At 37.7% G+C, this 15,571-nt stretch overlaps 1 protein-coding gene across 10 annotated transcripts in view; it reads right to left on the bottom strand.

The window, feature by feature from the left end:
• The window catches only part of KLF8 (KLF transcription factor 8), a 199,043-nt gene that overhangs the window by 40,845 nt on the left and 142,627 nt on the right, over window positions 1-15,571 (bottom strand). For all 10 annotated transcript variants that reach the window (XM_074323662.1, XM_074323664.1, XM_074323663.1 and 7 more), the window contains 3 exons: window positions 10,365-10,929; window positions 6,714-6,825; window positions 5,904-6,043 (listed from right to left, as the gene is read on the bottom strand). In XM_074323662.1, coding sequence (XP_074179763.1) covers window positions 5,904-6,043; window positions 6,714-6,825; window positions 10,365-10,929 — 817 coding nt within the window. The remainder of the gene's footprint in view (window positions 1-5,903; window positions 6,044-6,713; window positions 6,826-10,364; window positions 10,930-15,571) is intronic.

Here is a 15,571-nt window from a genome sequence, read left to right as displayed (position 1 = left end):
GTTTACTATTTGGAAATGCTGAAAAGGCTGCGTGAAAAAGACAACCTGAACTTTTCACCAACAATTCATGGCTCTTGCATCACGACAACGTACCAGCTCAAACATCACTGTCTGTGAGAGAGTTTTTAGCCAGTAAACAAATAACTGTGTTGGAACACCCTCCCAAATCACCTGATCTGGCCCCCAATGACTTCTTTCTTTACCTGAGATAAAGGAAATATTAAAAGGAAGATATTTTCATGACATTCAGGACATCAAGGGTAATACAGTGACAGCTGATGGCCATTGCAGAAAGTTCCAAAATTGCTTTCAAGGGTGGACCAGCTGCTGGCATCAGTGCATGTACTTCAAAGGTAACCATAGTGATATTCAGCAATGAGGTATGTAGCACTTTTTCTAGGATGAGTTTGTTAACTTAATTGTCCAATCTCGTGTGTGTGTGTGTGTTTGTGTGCACACACATACAGAGGGTACCAAAAAGTGTATACACATTTTCAGAAAGGAGAAAATTGTATCAAACTTGTAATACTCAATATATAATCAAGTTTGACTTCTGTAATTACAAGAGGTGCTGAAAGTGGTTACCATCAGTGTCCAGACACTTCTGATTGTGGTGAACTACTGCTACATAAATAGCACCTCTTAAAATGTGTACATTTTTTGGCACCTTCTGTATATATACCAGGGATGCCCAAAAATATATACAATTGGACATTTTGGTCAACATTACTCAAGCAATAGTTTGCCACAATCAGAACTGTCTGGATGCTTATGGTAACCACTTTCAGCACCTCTTGTAATTGCAGAAGTCAAATGTGATTTGTACTCATCTTTTGCTATCAGTATATATTGAGTATTACAATTTTAATACAGGTTTTTCCTTTCTTAAAATGTGTGTACTTCTTTTGGCACTCTGTGTGTGTGTGTGTGTGTGTGTATAACAAACACACAGAACAATGGAGTCAAACTGAAAACCCAGAAATAAACCCACATAAATATGGACAGGCAATTTTCGACAAAGGACCAAAAACATATAATGAATAAAACAATGCCTCTTGAATAAAAGTTGCTGAGAGAATTGGAAAGACAGGTGCAAAAGAATGAAATGACTGCTATCTGTCACCATGTACCAAAATTAACTCAAAATTGATCAAAGACTGAAACAGAAGATCTGAAACAATAAACTGCATAGAAGAAAACATATATGTATATGTGTTTTCTTCTATATGTATATGTGTATATACATATACACATATATATCAAAACATACAGTGAATGTTTAAATAAAAAAATTATTGCAGTAAAAGACACATTTCCATTAATATCCCTTAAAATACTCCCCCTCGTTTCAAATGACTTATGCCATCATTCTTGCCACTTTCTGAAGCTGTTCTCAAAGTCTTCATTTGTGAGTGTCTTTAGTTGCACTGTCGTGGCTACCTCGATGTCCTCAGTCATTTCAAAACATTTACCTGTCATGGTCATTTTGACTTTGGGGAAGAGCTAGAGTCGCATGGTGCTAGCTCCTGTGAATAGGTGATTGAGGACACACCATAATGTTTTCTTTTTTTAAAATTATTAGTTTCAGGTGTACAAAATAATGTAATAGTTAGACATTTCACCCCTCACAAAGTGATAACATTTTTATTTGACAGACATTGCCATACCAGAAGTGATGTGTGACACAGAGCCTTTCCATTGTGATCACAATATATGGTGAATGCTGCTGCCAAGTGCCATCCAACAGAAAGGCAGGGATCTTCAATACAGGAAGCAGAATGTCAAACCTTAGTAACAGTGTGTGACAAGCTTCAACTTGTTTGGTGCTGTCAGTTGGGTGTTAGCTGTGGTGCAGAGAAGGTGTGTTTTAGTGTGCCATAAATCATCCTCCATCATGACAATGCTCCATGTCACACATTGTTTCTGGTATACGGCAATTTCTGTCAAATGAAAACATTACGGTGTGTCCTCATCTTATTCACTGGATCTGGCACCGTGCGACTTCTGGCTCTTCCCCAAAGTCAAAATGATTCAGGACATTGAGGCAGCCACGACAGCGCAACTAAAGACACTCACAAAAGAGGACTTCCAGAACTGCTTCAGAAAGTGGCAAGAATGATGGTATAAGTGTATTCAAAGCGAGGGGGATTATTTTAAGGGGGATTAATGGCAATGTGTCTTTTACTGTAATTTTTTTTATTTTATTTAAACATTCACCATATTGTTTGATCACACATAATGGAGTATTATTCAGCCTTAAAAAAGAAGGAAATCCTGCTGTTTGTAACAACATGGATGAACCTAGAGGACATTATGCTAAGTAAAATAAGCTAGATTGAGAAAGACAAATACTGTATGGTCTCATGCAATATGTGGACTATAAAAATGTCAAACTCATTGAAACAGAACATAGAAAAGTGGTTACCAAGGGCTAGGAGTGGGGTATGGGGAGATGTTGGTAAAGAAATACAAAGTTTCAGTTTTGCAAGATAAATAAGTCCCAGGGATCTAATGTACAACAATGTGAGTACAGTTAACAAATATTGTACCCTATACTTGAATTTGCTACAAGGGTGGAACTTAGGCATTCTAACCACTCCAAAAACTGTAACTATGTGAGGTGATGGATATGTTAATTAGCTTGATTGCAGTTAATATTTCACAATGTATATGTATATCAAATCACCAAATTGTACATCTTTAATATATATATATTTTTAATGGTCAAATATAACTCAATAAAATTGGGGGGGAGAATAAATTAAGACAAAAAGCTTAACAGGTGGCAGTGAATCTGGAATTGAAAGAACATAAATAATAGCTAACATTTACTGAGTGTTTACTATATGCCAGATGTTCCACTAAGTGTTTTTACACTATTAATATTCCCACATAAGGAAACTGAGGCAAAAAAATGTGAAGTAACTTTCAGCTGAATGGTAGACTGGGATGTCAACTCCACAAGTGTAGTTTTATAATATATGCTCTTGGAAATTATGTCTACATCCTCAATAAAAGAGCTATTTGAAGAAATAAATAATACAGCTTTAAAAACACATAATTGAGGGCATAAGAGAATGTTAATCAATGATAAATTTTGAGTCTAGGTGAATGGGTGATGCCATTATTAAAAACTGGGGCTTGACAGTATAATTAACGGCAATTGTTGTATCAGTATTTTCTGCTTTGTATGACTGTCAACTCAGAGATGAATGGCTTCATTGCATGCCAGAGGCAGTATCCAGATGAGGAAGAGCCTCATGGCTCTCTGCTGAGAGAATATCTACCAGAGACAGATATATCACTCTCTGGGACCCCTTGAAATGAACCTTAATCTTTGGAATGAATCAGGAGTTTCTGCAATTTCCTGTTCTAAAGAACCTGTGGAGTACCAGAAATAGAGAAAAGTATACCTAGGTTGCATGCCAAGGTGTAATTCCAGGTAGCTTTTTACCACTTACTGTGTTATCATTGGCAAACTATCTCTGTAAATAGCACCTATATCCACCTCAGTCACCCAAAACAGAAATTTGAGAGTCATCAATGCCCTCTCAATCATCAATATACTTCCTTCTCTCCACATCCATTCCCAACATCCTAGCAAGACTCATCATTTTTTGCGTGAATCACTACAGTGACCTTTTAAATGGTCTTCCCGCTTCCATTCTTGCACCTCAAGGCTTCTGCCAGCAACCACTGCACTTATATGCCCTATCAATGCTGGATTTCTGTTATTAGAATAAGGCAAGCTTATTCCCATCTCACCGCTTTTGTACTCTACCTAGCTAAGAACAACACTCTTTTCTCACACTTTTTGCACAGTAGGCTCCTTCTTGTATTAACTATGTTATTCAATGTAAGAGCCTTGTTTAGATATTGATTTGAACAAACTTTCAAAAAAACATTTATTAGACAACTGGGGGAATTTGATATTAAGAAATTTTTATGTACTACTAATATTGTGTTTATTTTTAAATCTTTGTCTTTTAAAGATATATTATGAAGTACTTATGACTAAGGTAATAGAATGTCTGAAATTTGGTTCACAACAATGCAGTGCGGATGGGGGACTTGGTAGGGGTATAGAAGAAACAAAATTAGCCATATACTGATACAGTTGTTGAGCTGGGACAGGGGTACATGAGAGTCCAGTAAACTATTCTACTTTTACATGTTAAAAATTCAGGTTTATAAATATATTTCTATTTATTTACTTATTCATTCATTCATTCATTTATGGCCTGGATCATTACAGTAGCCTCTTAAGTGGTCTTCCCCCTTTCACTCTTGCACCTCAAGGCTTCCACCACCAGTCACTGCACTAAATATGTCCTAGCTATGCTAGACTTCTGTCAGTTATTAGAGCAAGGCAAGCTTATTCCCATCTCACAGCTTCAACTATACATACACATATACATATATAGAGAAGGTGCCAAAAATTATATACACGTTTTAAGAAAGGAAAAATATGTATTAAAATTATGCTGATGGTAACCACTTTGAGCAGCTCTTGTAATTGCAGGTGACTTGTATTTATCTTTTGTTATTAGTATATCTTGAGCATGACAATTTTTTTTTAATTTTATTTTATTAAATTTATTGGGGTGACAATTGTTAGTAAAATTACATAGATTTCAGGTGTACAATTCTGTATTACATCATCTATAAATCCCATTGTGTGTTAATCACCCAGAGTCAGTTCTCCTTCCATCACCATATATTCGATCCCCCTTACCCTCATCTCCCACCCCCCACCCCCCACCCCCCTTACCCTCTGGCAACCACCAAACCATTGTCTGTGGAGCATGACAATTTTAATACAGCTTTTTCCTTTCTTAAAATGTGTATACAATTTTTTGGCACCCTCTGTAGTTAGTGGAATAAGACTCCATCCAACAACTCAATATGGAGAGGAAGCAAACAAAACATCAATTAATAGGATGATTGTCGTGGGAATGTTGGGGCAATGCAACCTGGAGATCAGTCACCTGATCATAGCCTCTGGGCATAGCAACTAGGACTCTGGGTCCTTCTATACAAATCCTAACACAGCAAATGTAACACAGCATATGTTTCTAAGACAGGAGGGTCCCTTCCTTGTCCAGGGTGTCCAAGTCTCAATTCTTAGCTGGAGATGATTTGGGAGGAGGAGGAGTCTCCCAGGCAGAGAGTATAAATTGATGACTGACAAGCTATATCTGGTATGTAGGCAGGTTTTGTTTGAATTCATGGTGTTATACAAAATTTTTAGTTAGATGCTAACATTCAAAGTCTAGGACATTTGACATAAAAGCCTTTATTTGCTGCTTTTCTTTAAAATTTGAGAAGTTTGGTAATATGTAGTTGGAGTTGATTGACAGTTCTCCCTCAGATGGGGAAGGTGTCCCCCAGTTTGACACAATCCCCAGCTGGTCTACTTTACTTATTTTTTCTAATGTGCACCATTTTTCTTAATGTAACAAAGGTGTATTATAGGTTGGTGTTGAGCTCCAAAAGCTTCTTATAATTTCACTTAGTTTAAACTACCTTTGAGCTTTTCAATACTCATAAAACCTGTGGGGCTCTGGTAGCAAGGGAGGGAGTAATGTCTTAGCTGCCTTAATCTTTGCATAAGCGTTATGACTTCTCAATTAGAAAGACACCCAGGTGCTCAATGGAATGATGACTATTCAGAAGACACCAGACTTAGTGTATTCATAGGCAGGCTTTATAAAAATTACCTTAGAGTTGGAACAAGACATAGAGTAAAAGCCATGAATGGAGCCTGTGCACATGAGTATAAATGGATCAGTCTGTTTGAAGCTTTCTTCTCTTCCTATCTCTCACAGGCTGTGTGTGTGTGTGTGTGTGTGTGTGTATGTGTGTGTGTGTGTGTGTTGGGGGTGGGGTGGAGGTGGGCAGACCTGTATGGATTCTGCGGTGGGCTTTCAGGTGAGAGCTTTTGGTGTACACTTTGCTGCATCCTGCAAAGTCACATTGGTGAATCCGTCTTCTCTTCAAGTCAAGGGACTCTTCTCCCTGCATTTGGGTCATTGCTGCTGGTCTGAGCAAAATAAAAAGAAAAAAGAAAGAAAAAAAGAAAAGAGAGAAATAGGGCCAAAGAATAATTTCAAAGGGGAGGCTAAATAAATAGACTTATATACAATGGGACCACCTCATACATGCATTTAATTTGTGCAAATTTAACATTAGGCCCCCAAAAGAAATAATTGAAATAGTTCAAGCAATTCCCTCAACTAGGCCATTCTGCTCAGTAAGTGCAGGTTCTAGGAAGTGGCAATGTTTCCTTGGGTAGTTCTGTTCCCAAACAGCGTGAGCATTTCACTCTAAGTCTCGTTCTTATGTTTCAAGAAAGGTATTTTTCATACAACATGTTTTGCTAAAACCCAAGCCAACTACTTCATTAGTTCCAACACTGGAAGAAAAGGCTGCTTTAAACTTAGAGAAATAGTATGCAACTGTGCTTTGTAGGAAATTGCAGAATTTTCAAGGGTTAAAACTGATGATCTATAATTAGAACATAACTCTGCCATAACATGCATGTCTATGCACATGTGTGCACACAAACTCAAACCACTACTGGGAAGGCAGTTTTCCTATATTTTATTGTCCTCAAATTCTTACTATTGTGTTTGAGAATTTGTTCCACTTCTACCACAGACACACACATATATACCCAGAGACAGACCTGAAATAAAGACAAAAGTACTCACTCTTGCTGTAGTCCCTGAATACCCTGTAAGGCCAAGGATCCACTCTCGTTTGCACTCTCCTCACTGTCACTTGGGATTTCCAGTGAAGACATGGAGGTGGGGTCAACTTTCACTAAAAGCAAAGAAAAGGAGCAGTGTGGGCTACAAAATATATATGTCTCTTTCATCATTTCCAGGATTCCCAGTTTGACCCACAATGAGAAGTAGCAGCAAGAAAGAGAAATAATGAAAAAGCAAAGATAGAAGAAATGTAGTTATATAGAAGCAAGAGAAGAACATCTGAAATTTTTAGCGTAGCAGGGAACAGAAATTCCTTTGAGGGAAGTATACTAAGGAACACTCTTGTACCACTAGAATAAGCTTCTCTAGGATAGTGAGTGAGATAGGATAGCTTTCTCAAGGATAGAGTCTAATTATGATTCAACTCTATCTCCAGCCCCCAGGACAGGGTCTGCTGAAAAGTCAGGTTTAATGCATGTTTATTGAACCGAACTCTCTAAATAGTTCCATGACTATCCTAAGATCAATATCTAGGCTCACCCCAGTGGTGAGAACATCCTTTGGCTTTTGTGCTCCTAAATGGAAACAAGTCAATGAGATGAAACACATACCTAGTACCTAGCAGGTGCTTGATATATGTTATATCCTTCCCTTCCACCTATGTTGGGAGAAGCCCTCGAATATTTCTTATTATCAATTACTGATGTTTCTGACCCCTAACAAAACTCAATCAGATGGTCAACAGTCTCCTAGATCTAGTTAAAGCTTCAAAACTTCTATATAGAAGAAACTTAAGGGTGGCAATAAGACTGAACTGGGGAGGACTTGGCTAGTGCAGTTGTCTCTATATATTGATTGTGTATCATTCACTAAAAAGTGTTAAGCAAGTATCTCAATATGCATGTGTGTCTGCATGTGTGTGTGTGATATAAATGTATATTAAAATTTTGTGTATATTATCAAAAATAAGCAAAAATAACACGTAAGGGGTGAGAAAATGCAAATGTACATTTTGATAATTTCTTCTTGTGCTCTAATTGTTTTGTGCACCTCCCCGACCCAAAGTATTTGGGAGATCACTGGGCTAATAATAATGGTCTTAACTTAGCTTGAAACTACATTAAACACTTGTAAAATTTATTCTGTTTATTTAGAGTGGCTCTGGTGGACTGATGGCATTATGGGGGGAATTCAAAGCCCTGTCAAACAATCCCTTGGTGCTATCACTGTCTTCATATTAGCACCTTCTCAAACAGAGAATTTTATTTTCCCATTTCCTTTTTCGTTTGGCTCTCCCTCCCTATTTGAGAACTGATAACCATATTTTGATTAACCCCCTCAGGGGATTCCCCAAAACAAGATGATTATGAACACTTATCATTACCAAAACTAACTAATAGCCAATGATGGCATTTTTATTCAAAAGAATACTGCAAAGTATCAGCAACTTGATGCTTAGGACATTGTTTTTCAGCCTTCTACATTCAGTGATGGAATGATCATAGGGCACTGAATTTCAAAGGGAGAAAACTTTTAGTAAATGTGTGTGTGTATACATATAACATATTCTGATTCCTATTCTTTTCCACTCACATATCTCCCCTTTGGTCCTTTTTTTTTTTTTTTTTTTTTTTTACAGATTTTATTGGGGAAGGGGAACAGGACTTTATTGGGGAACAGTGTGTACTTCCAGGACTTTTTTTTTTTTCCAAGTCAAGTTGTTGTCCTTTTAATCTTAGTTGTGGAGGGTGCCATTCAGCTTCAAGTTGTTGTTCTTTCGGTCTTAGTTGTGGAGGGCGCAGCTCAGCTCCAGGTCCAGTTGCCGTTGCTAGTTGCAGGGGGCACAGCCCACCATCCCTTGCGGGAGTCGAACTGGCAACCTTGTGGTTGAGAGCCCACTGGCCCATGTGGGAATCGAACCGGCAGCCTTTGGAGTTAGGAGCACGGAGCTCTAACTTCCTGAGCCACCGGGCCGGCCCCCCTTTGGTCTTTTTAATTCACGCTAAACATTTACCAGTTCCTCAGTTGACACGAATTTGAATCCTCTCACCATCCTAATTTCTCTCCTCTAATTATACTCCAATTTCCCAATATCCTTCTTAAGACACAACATTTAAAACTGATTGGAATTCTGCAGACATGATGAAGCTAAATATCTTGAACCACTTCAAGAAGTCATATAATTTTCTTTGATCATTCCCGATTACAAACTAAAGTAGATATGCTTCCAGGAGGGGAACAGGGTGACTGGAAGATTGAGGTAGAAGGGAGACTTAATTTATACCTTTCTGGATTCTGAACTTATTGTTAAAATTAAAGCAAAAGGAAACATTACAGCATATGAACTCTCTCCAGGACACATTTTCCAGTTTTTTCATCAAATTATTTGTTGCAAGACAACTACTACCACTGTGTTAGGTTCTCTGGAGATGCACAAAGAGAAGTAAGATGCAGTCTTGTCCTTGAGGAATTTACTAATTCAGTTGGGAAGAATGCCCATATACTTGCAATACAGGCAAGTAAAAAAGTGAAATGGGGCCGGCCCGGTGGCTCAGGTGGTAAGTGCTCCATGCTCCTAACTCCGAAGGCTGCTGGTTCGATTCCCACATGGGCCAGTGGGCTCTCAACCAGAAGGTTGCCAGTTTGATTCCTTCAGTCCTGCAAGGGATGGTGGGCTGGGCCCGCTGAAACTGGCAACAGCGACTGGACCTGGAGCTGGGCTGTGCCCTCCACAGCTAAGACTGAAAGGACAGCAACTTGAAGCTGAACGGCACCCTCCACGGCTGGAATTGGGGGGACAGCAAACTTCACTTGGAAAAAGGTCCTGGAAGTGCACACTGTTCCCCAGTGGAGTCCTGTTCCCCTTCCCCAATTAAAAAAGAAAAAAAGAAAAATGGAGGGTAATAGATGCTAAATGAGGAGGAACACAGGGAAGATGGCAATATTTCAAAGACTATTTTATCTGCAGGGAAGAGAAAACGTACAGTGTTGGGATATGCAGGAGCTAAGGCTGGCTACCGTGTTTCCCTGAAAATAAGACCTAACCAAAAAATAAGCCCTACCATTATTTTTCAGGATGACATCCCCTGAACATAAGTCCTAATGCATCTTTTGGAGCAAAAATTAATATAAGACCCGGTTGTATTTTTGGGGAAACACGGTAAGTATGTAGGGCTAGAAACATTCTCAACGTGTCCACCAAAGCATTCCTAATGGCACAGAAAAGTAAACACATTCTTCTGGAAAATCCCAATGTGGGTGCCTTAGTAAGCTTAAAACTATTTTTGAAGTTTGTGTTTTATCTTAAAAGGTTATTCAAATTTTACATTTTTCTCTTTAACAAAATCATTTTTAAAAAATAAAATGTTTTAGAATTATTTACTATCAAATCATATATAGGTTCCAGGAAGATACGTAGTATTTCATTCAAGAATATGCATACCCCAGTTTGAGAAGCATGGGGTAAACAAAAAAGAGTCACTGTACATTCTTAAGTATTGACGACACATGGAAAAAAACAGTATTTATGAAAGATTACTCTTGAAGCTGTGCAAGGATAATTGGAGGGGGTAAAAAGAGGTGATAGAACAACTCAAAGAGAGAATAGATGGATGAAGGTGAGGCCCAGGAAAGGGGTACATTGATGCTCACCTGATCCAGCATTTTTACCATCTCCTCCAATGAGTGGGACTGTAATGGCTGCAGGGTTCCCATCGGCAGGCAAAGTAGTATACACCATGGGCAGCGACTGCACCACTACTGGAATGGTCTTCAGGCCACCAATCTTATTTGGCAGACTGACTGAGGGGATAGTGTGAATCACATGTAAGATCTGCTGGCCACTGGTGCCCTGAGAGGAGGCCAGGATAGAGCCTGGAGTCAGTACGGTAGGGATGCTTGCTAAAGTGCCTATGTCAGATGTTGATGTGGACACTACAGGAGTCTGGGGAGCAGGTTGTGGGTTGGGAGGACGTATTGGAGCTTGCAGCATGCTGGCAGGCTGGAGAGGAGCCTTGGGCTTGTGAAAGGAGAGGTCAACAGGTTCCACCTGGGGCAGGTTGAAATCATTAGCCAGAAGTTCTTCTGGTGGCTCAATCTTGATGTCATTAAAAAGTGATGAGTTCTCCATGGGGCTAGCATCCAGGAGTGGTGGAGATGTCACACTACCTTTGTCTGCTGTCTTTGGGGTATCTCTGATCTGAACAGAGCCAGTGACCTATAAAATAAATAAATAAACAAATGAGAGATGCAAAACAGTCAGTGTTAGTGCCCTGAAGAAGAGATCTGTGAGCAATGAAAGAACTTTTCATTATCTTTTCATGGACAGAATATATAGAGTTGAAAGAAATGAAGCAGGAGTACACTAAAGACGAAAAAGGAAGGGAAACTTTACTGAGCACCAGTACTAGGCAATGTATCAGGCAATTGATACAGATTGTTTTCTTTAATCTTTACAATAATTATGAAAAATTAATTAAAGTCAACACTTTCTCCACATCCACTATAGATGCTAAGCCAGTGAGCGCACACATGAATAAGGTATAGCCACAAAGTGCATACTAATATACTAACTATAATGATAGAATTATGTGAGTAGCTTAAAAGTCATACCATAATAAGTGATGCAGCAGACATACAGGAGGTGTTTTAGAAAAAGAAAATGGAATGATTTATTCTACCTAGACAGGATCAGGGAAGGCTTCAAAGAGGAACTGAATTTTAGATAGGTCTAAGAGAATTAATGAATTGTCTAGACAGAGACGTGGTAAGAAAGATACTCTTGTCTGTAGAGATATAACAGACAATATGCATAGGAAATAATGATGCAGCACAGTCAGTTGTATTATACGCAAAATCAAACTATCCAACTTTTAAATTTAAAAAATACAAATTAAATGAGAACTTCATATGTTATAAAATAACATAAAACCTCAACCTAATTAAAAACTTTCTAAGAAATCCATGAATTCAAAGGTCAAGAGTACTGTGAACTGCATAGGTCATTGCAGAGCAACACTCTGGACTTTGAAGATGCCCTTGGAGATGGTGGTGCTACTTTAGCCAGTAAAAAAACAAGGCTCCATTCTCTGTCAGGATTATATTTAAGTTATGGGAGTTCTGAATTATGAGAGATGTCCAAGAATGCATCTTTTACACAAAATCCAACTATCTTTTATTTTGTACATTTGGAATACGAGGGAACGTGGAGTTCAAGGAATGGCTGGCTGATAAAATATAATTGTTTTGAGAAGGGGAGTGACATGAGCAGAGCTATTTCTGTGAGATTTAACTAGCTCCTCAATAAAGGATAGATTGAAGGAGAAATAAGACTAGAATTAAAGAGACCAAAGAGGAAGCAAGAGGAAAATTTTGGTGAGATGTTTTTGAGACAATTGGAGACATTTGAATATTGACTGGATATTGGATGATATTAAGAATTATTGTTGATATTTAAAGGTTAGATAATATATTAGTTATGATTTTTAAAAATTTAGGTAAGAGATAATAAGGGCCTGAACTCAGAGAATGATGAGGGTCAAGGAGAGGCAGTGACCTCTTATTCTGACTTCATTTAAAAAACCATTAGACTATGCTGGGAGTGAGTAAAGAAGCATCTATGTTTCGTCTACAGAATTTAGACAGATTGACATCTGCTTTCTACCTCTATTATGCTATGACACTCTTGTTTTTTTTTGTTTTTTAATTTACCACCTCCCACCACAACTCTGGCCTTGTCTGTGGTCCAAATACTGCTTCAATCTGCTCCTCTAAGACATTACCCCTGTGATTTGTCCCACTGTTTCACATACTTCTAATGTAATCCCTCATGGGTGGATATGCTCCACCCAGGTAACGGGTCACTAAAATTCTATTGGTGGTTGGGAGGGGGAGGATAGGGAGAGGAAGTTGTCAAGGATGGCTCGGCTGAACTCAAAAATTCCTTACCCTCTGAATTCCCTAAATCAGCTTAAGCTCCTATTTTCCCTACATTTCCTACGTATCTCTTCATCTGACTAGTCCTCTTCCCAGATTAAAGAGGCAGAATCCTAAGAATCTCTAAAGAATAGGAAGAAGTTAGTAAAATTACATAGATTTCAGGTGTACAATTCTGTATTACATCATCTATAAATCCCATAACAATTGTCACCCCAATAAATTTAATAAAATTAAATTTAAAAAAAAGAAAAAATAAAGAATAGGAAGAAGTATTTCTCTAGGCTCTCTATCATGGACGTCAGCAACATGGAGAAATAAAGTTACAACAGAAAGCATAAGGAGAGGTGAAGTGTACCATTTTCTAAAAGAATATTGATTGTGCATGGAGATGTAGAAATAAACACTAAGTCTGCCAATATTCATTAGAAAGAATCTAGTTAAATATTTAGGGATTTTGGGAATCTATGCATTAGGTCCACAAACATAAGGGAGCTAAAGTTTTGAATTCTAAATATAAAATAGAGATTACTTTAGCAAACTTACTGTCCTTTGTTAAACAGGTGTCATCTCAAACACCATGAGTGTTGCCTAGATAATGCTATTAGTTCATAGTCTTTTGCTTAGCTGGTACTTGATCCATAGCTATTCACTTTATTGAAAAACATATTATTCAGGAAAATCCAAAATGGAAACTGAATGATGAAAGTACAGAAATTGAAAAATAATCTATTTTTATTGACTTGATAAGATGTTCCAGGCCCCGACTTCAGCAAACCATCATGAGTTGTCCTTCTGTAGACTAAACGTAGCTTGTGCTCTGCCAATTCTTCATAAAAATGCTATCTAGCAATAGGGCTTTAATCATTACTCCTCTTCTGACATCATCACAAGACTTTGAAAGAAATATTGGAAGGCCAGTTGTTTGGAATTAATAGTAGCTTATTAATTTATTTTTCTTTTTTCTTTTTTTCTTTTTTGACTTCTTTTTTTTTTTTTTTTTAATTAAATTTATTGAGGTGACAATTGTTAGTAAAATTACATAGATTTCAGGTGTACAATTCTGTATTACATCATCTATAAATCCCATTGTGTGTTCATCACCCAGAGTCAGTTCTCCTTCCATCACCATATATTCGATCCCCCTTACCCTCATCTCCCACCCCCCACCCCCCACCCCCCTTACCCTCTGGCAACCACCAAACCATTGTCTGTGTCTATGAGTTTCTGTTTCTCATTTGTTTGTCTTGTTCTTTTGTTGCTTTTGGTTTATATACCACATATCAGTGAAATCACATGGTTCTCTGCTTTTTCTGTCTGACTTATTTCGCTCAGCATTACACTCTCAAGATCCATCCATGTTGTCACAAATGTTCCTAAATCATCTTTTCTTACCGCCGAATAGTATTCCATTGTGTATATATTTTTCTTTTTTTAATTTATTTTTTAAATTTATTGGGGTGACAATTGTTAGTAAAATTACATAGATTTCAGATGTACAATTCTGTATTACATTATCTATAAATCCCATTGTGTGTTCACCACCCAGAGTCAGTTCTCCTTCCATCACCATATATTTGATCCCCCATACCCTCATCTCCCACCCCCACCCTCCTTACCCTCTGGTAACCACTAAACTATTGTCTGTGTCTATGAGTTTCTGTTTCTCATTTGTTTGTCTTGTTCTTTTGTTGTTTTTGGTTTATATACCACATATCAGTGAAATCACATGGTTCTCTGCTTTTTCTGTCTGACTTATTTTGCTCATGGATGGAATTTATTTTTCAATTATACTTGACATACAATATTCTATTAGTTTCAGATGTACAACATGGTGATTAGACATTTATATACCTTGTGAAGTGATCACCCCAATAGTACACATCTGACACCATACATAGCTATTATAATTTTATTGATTATATTCCCTATGCTGTACTTTACATCCCATGACTGTTTTTATAACTGGCGATTTGTAAAAATATATCCCTTACCTATTCCACCCATCACGCCAAACCCCTTCCTTTTCGGCAACCTTCAAAATGTTCTTTGTATCTATAAGTTTGTTTCTGTTTCGTTATACGTTTATTTTGTTTTTTAGATGCCAAATATAAATGAAATTATACGGGATTTGTCTTACCAGTTTGACATCTTCCACTTAGCATAATACTAACTAGGTCCATCCATGTTGTCAGAAATGGCAAGATTTGTTCTTTTCATGGCTGAGTAATAGTCGATTGTGTACATGTACCACGTCTTCTTTATCCACTTGTCTATCAGTGGATAGTTAGGTTGCTTCCATATCTTGGTTATTGTAAATAATGCTGCAATGAACATCAAGATGCATATATCCTTTTGAATTAGTGCTTTGGATGACTTTAAATAAATACACAGAAGTGGAAGTGCTGGGTCATATGGTAGTTCTATTTTTAATTTATTGAGGAACCTCCATACTGTCTTCCATAGTGGCTGCACCAATCTGCAATCCCACCAACAGTGCATGAGACTTCCCATTCTCCATATCCTCATCAACACCTGTCATTTGTTGATTTATTGATGATAGCCATTCTGACATGCGTTTTAATTTTCATTTCCCTGATAATTAGTGATGTTCAGCATCTTTTCATGTGTCTGCTGGCCCTCTATATGTCCTCTTTGGAGAAACGTCTCGCATACATATGTCTTCTGTCAATTTTTAATTGCATTTTTTTGAGCAGTATAGGTTCTTTATGTATTTTTGATATTAATCCTATATAGTACGTACCATTTGCAAATGTATTCTCCCATTCTGGAGGTTGCCTTTTAGTTTTGTTGATGGTTTACTTTGAGGTGCAAAAGATTTTTCGTTTTATATAATCCCATTTGCTCATTTTGGGTTTGGTTGTCTTAGCCCTAGGACACATATTCAAAAAATACTTCTAAAA

The sequence above is a fragment of the Rhinolophus sinicus genome, chromosome X (assembly GCF_036562045.2).
Source record: "Rhinolophus sinicus isolate RSC01 chromosome X, ASM3656204v1, whole genome shotgun sequence".
Classification (NCBI taxonomy): domain Eukaryota; kingdom Metazoa; phylum Chordata; class Mammalia; order Chiroptera; family Rhinolophidae; genus Rhinolophus; species Rhinolophus sinicus.
This window is presented reverse-complemented; position numbering and strand designations above follow the sequence as displayed.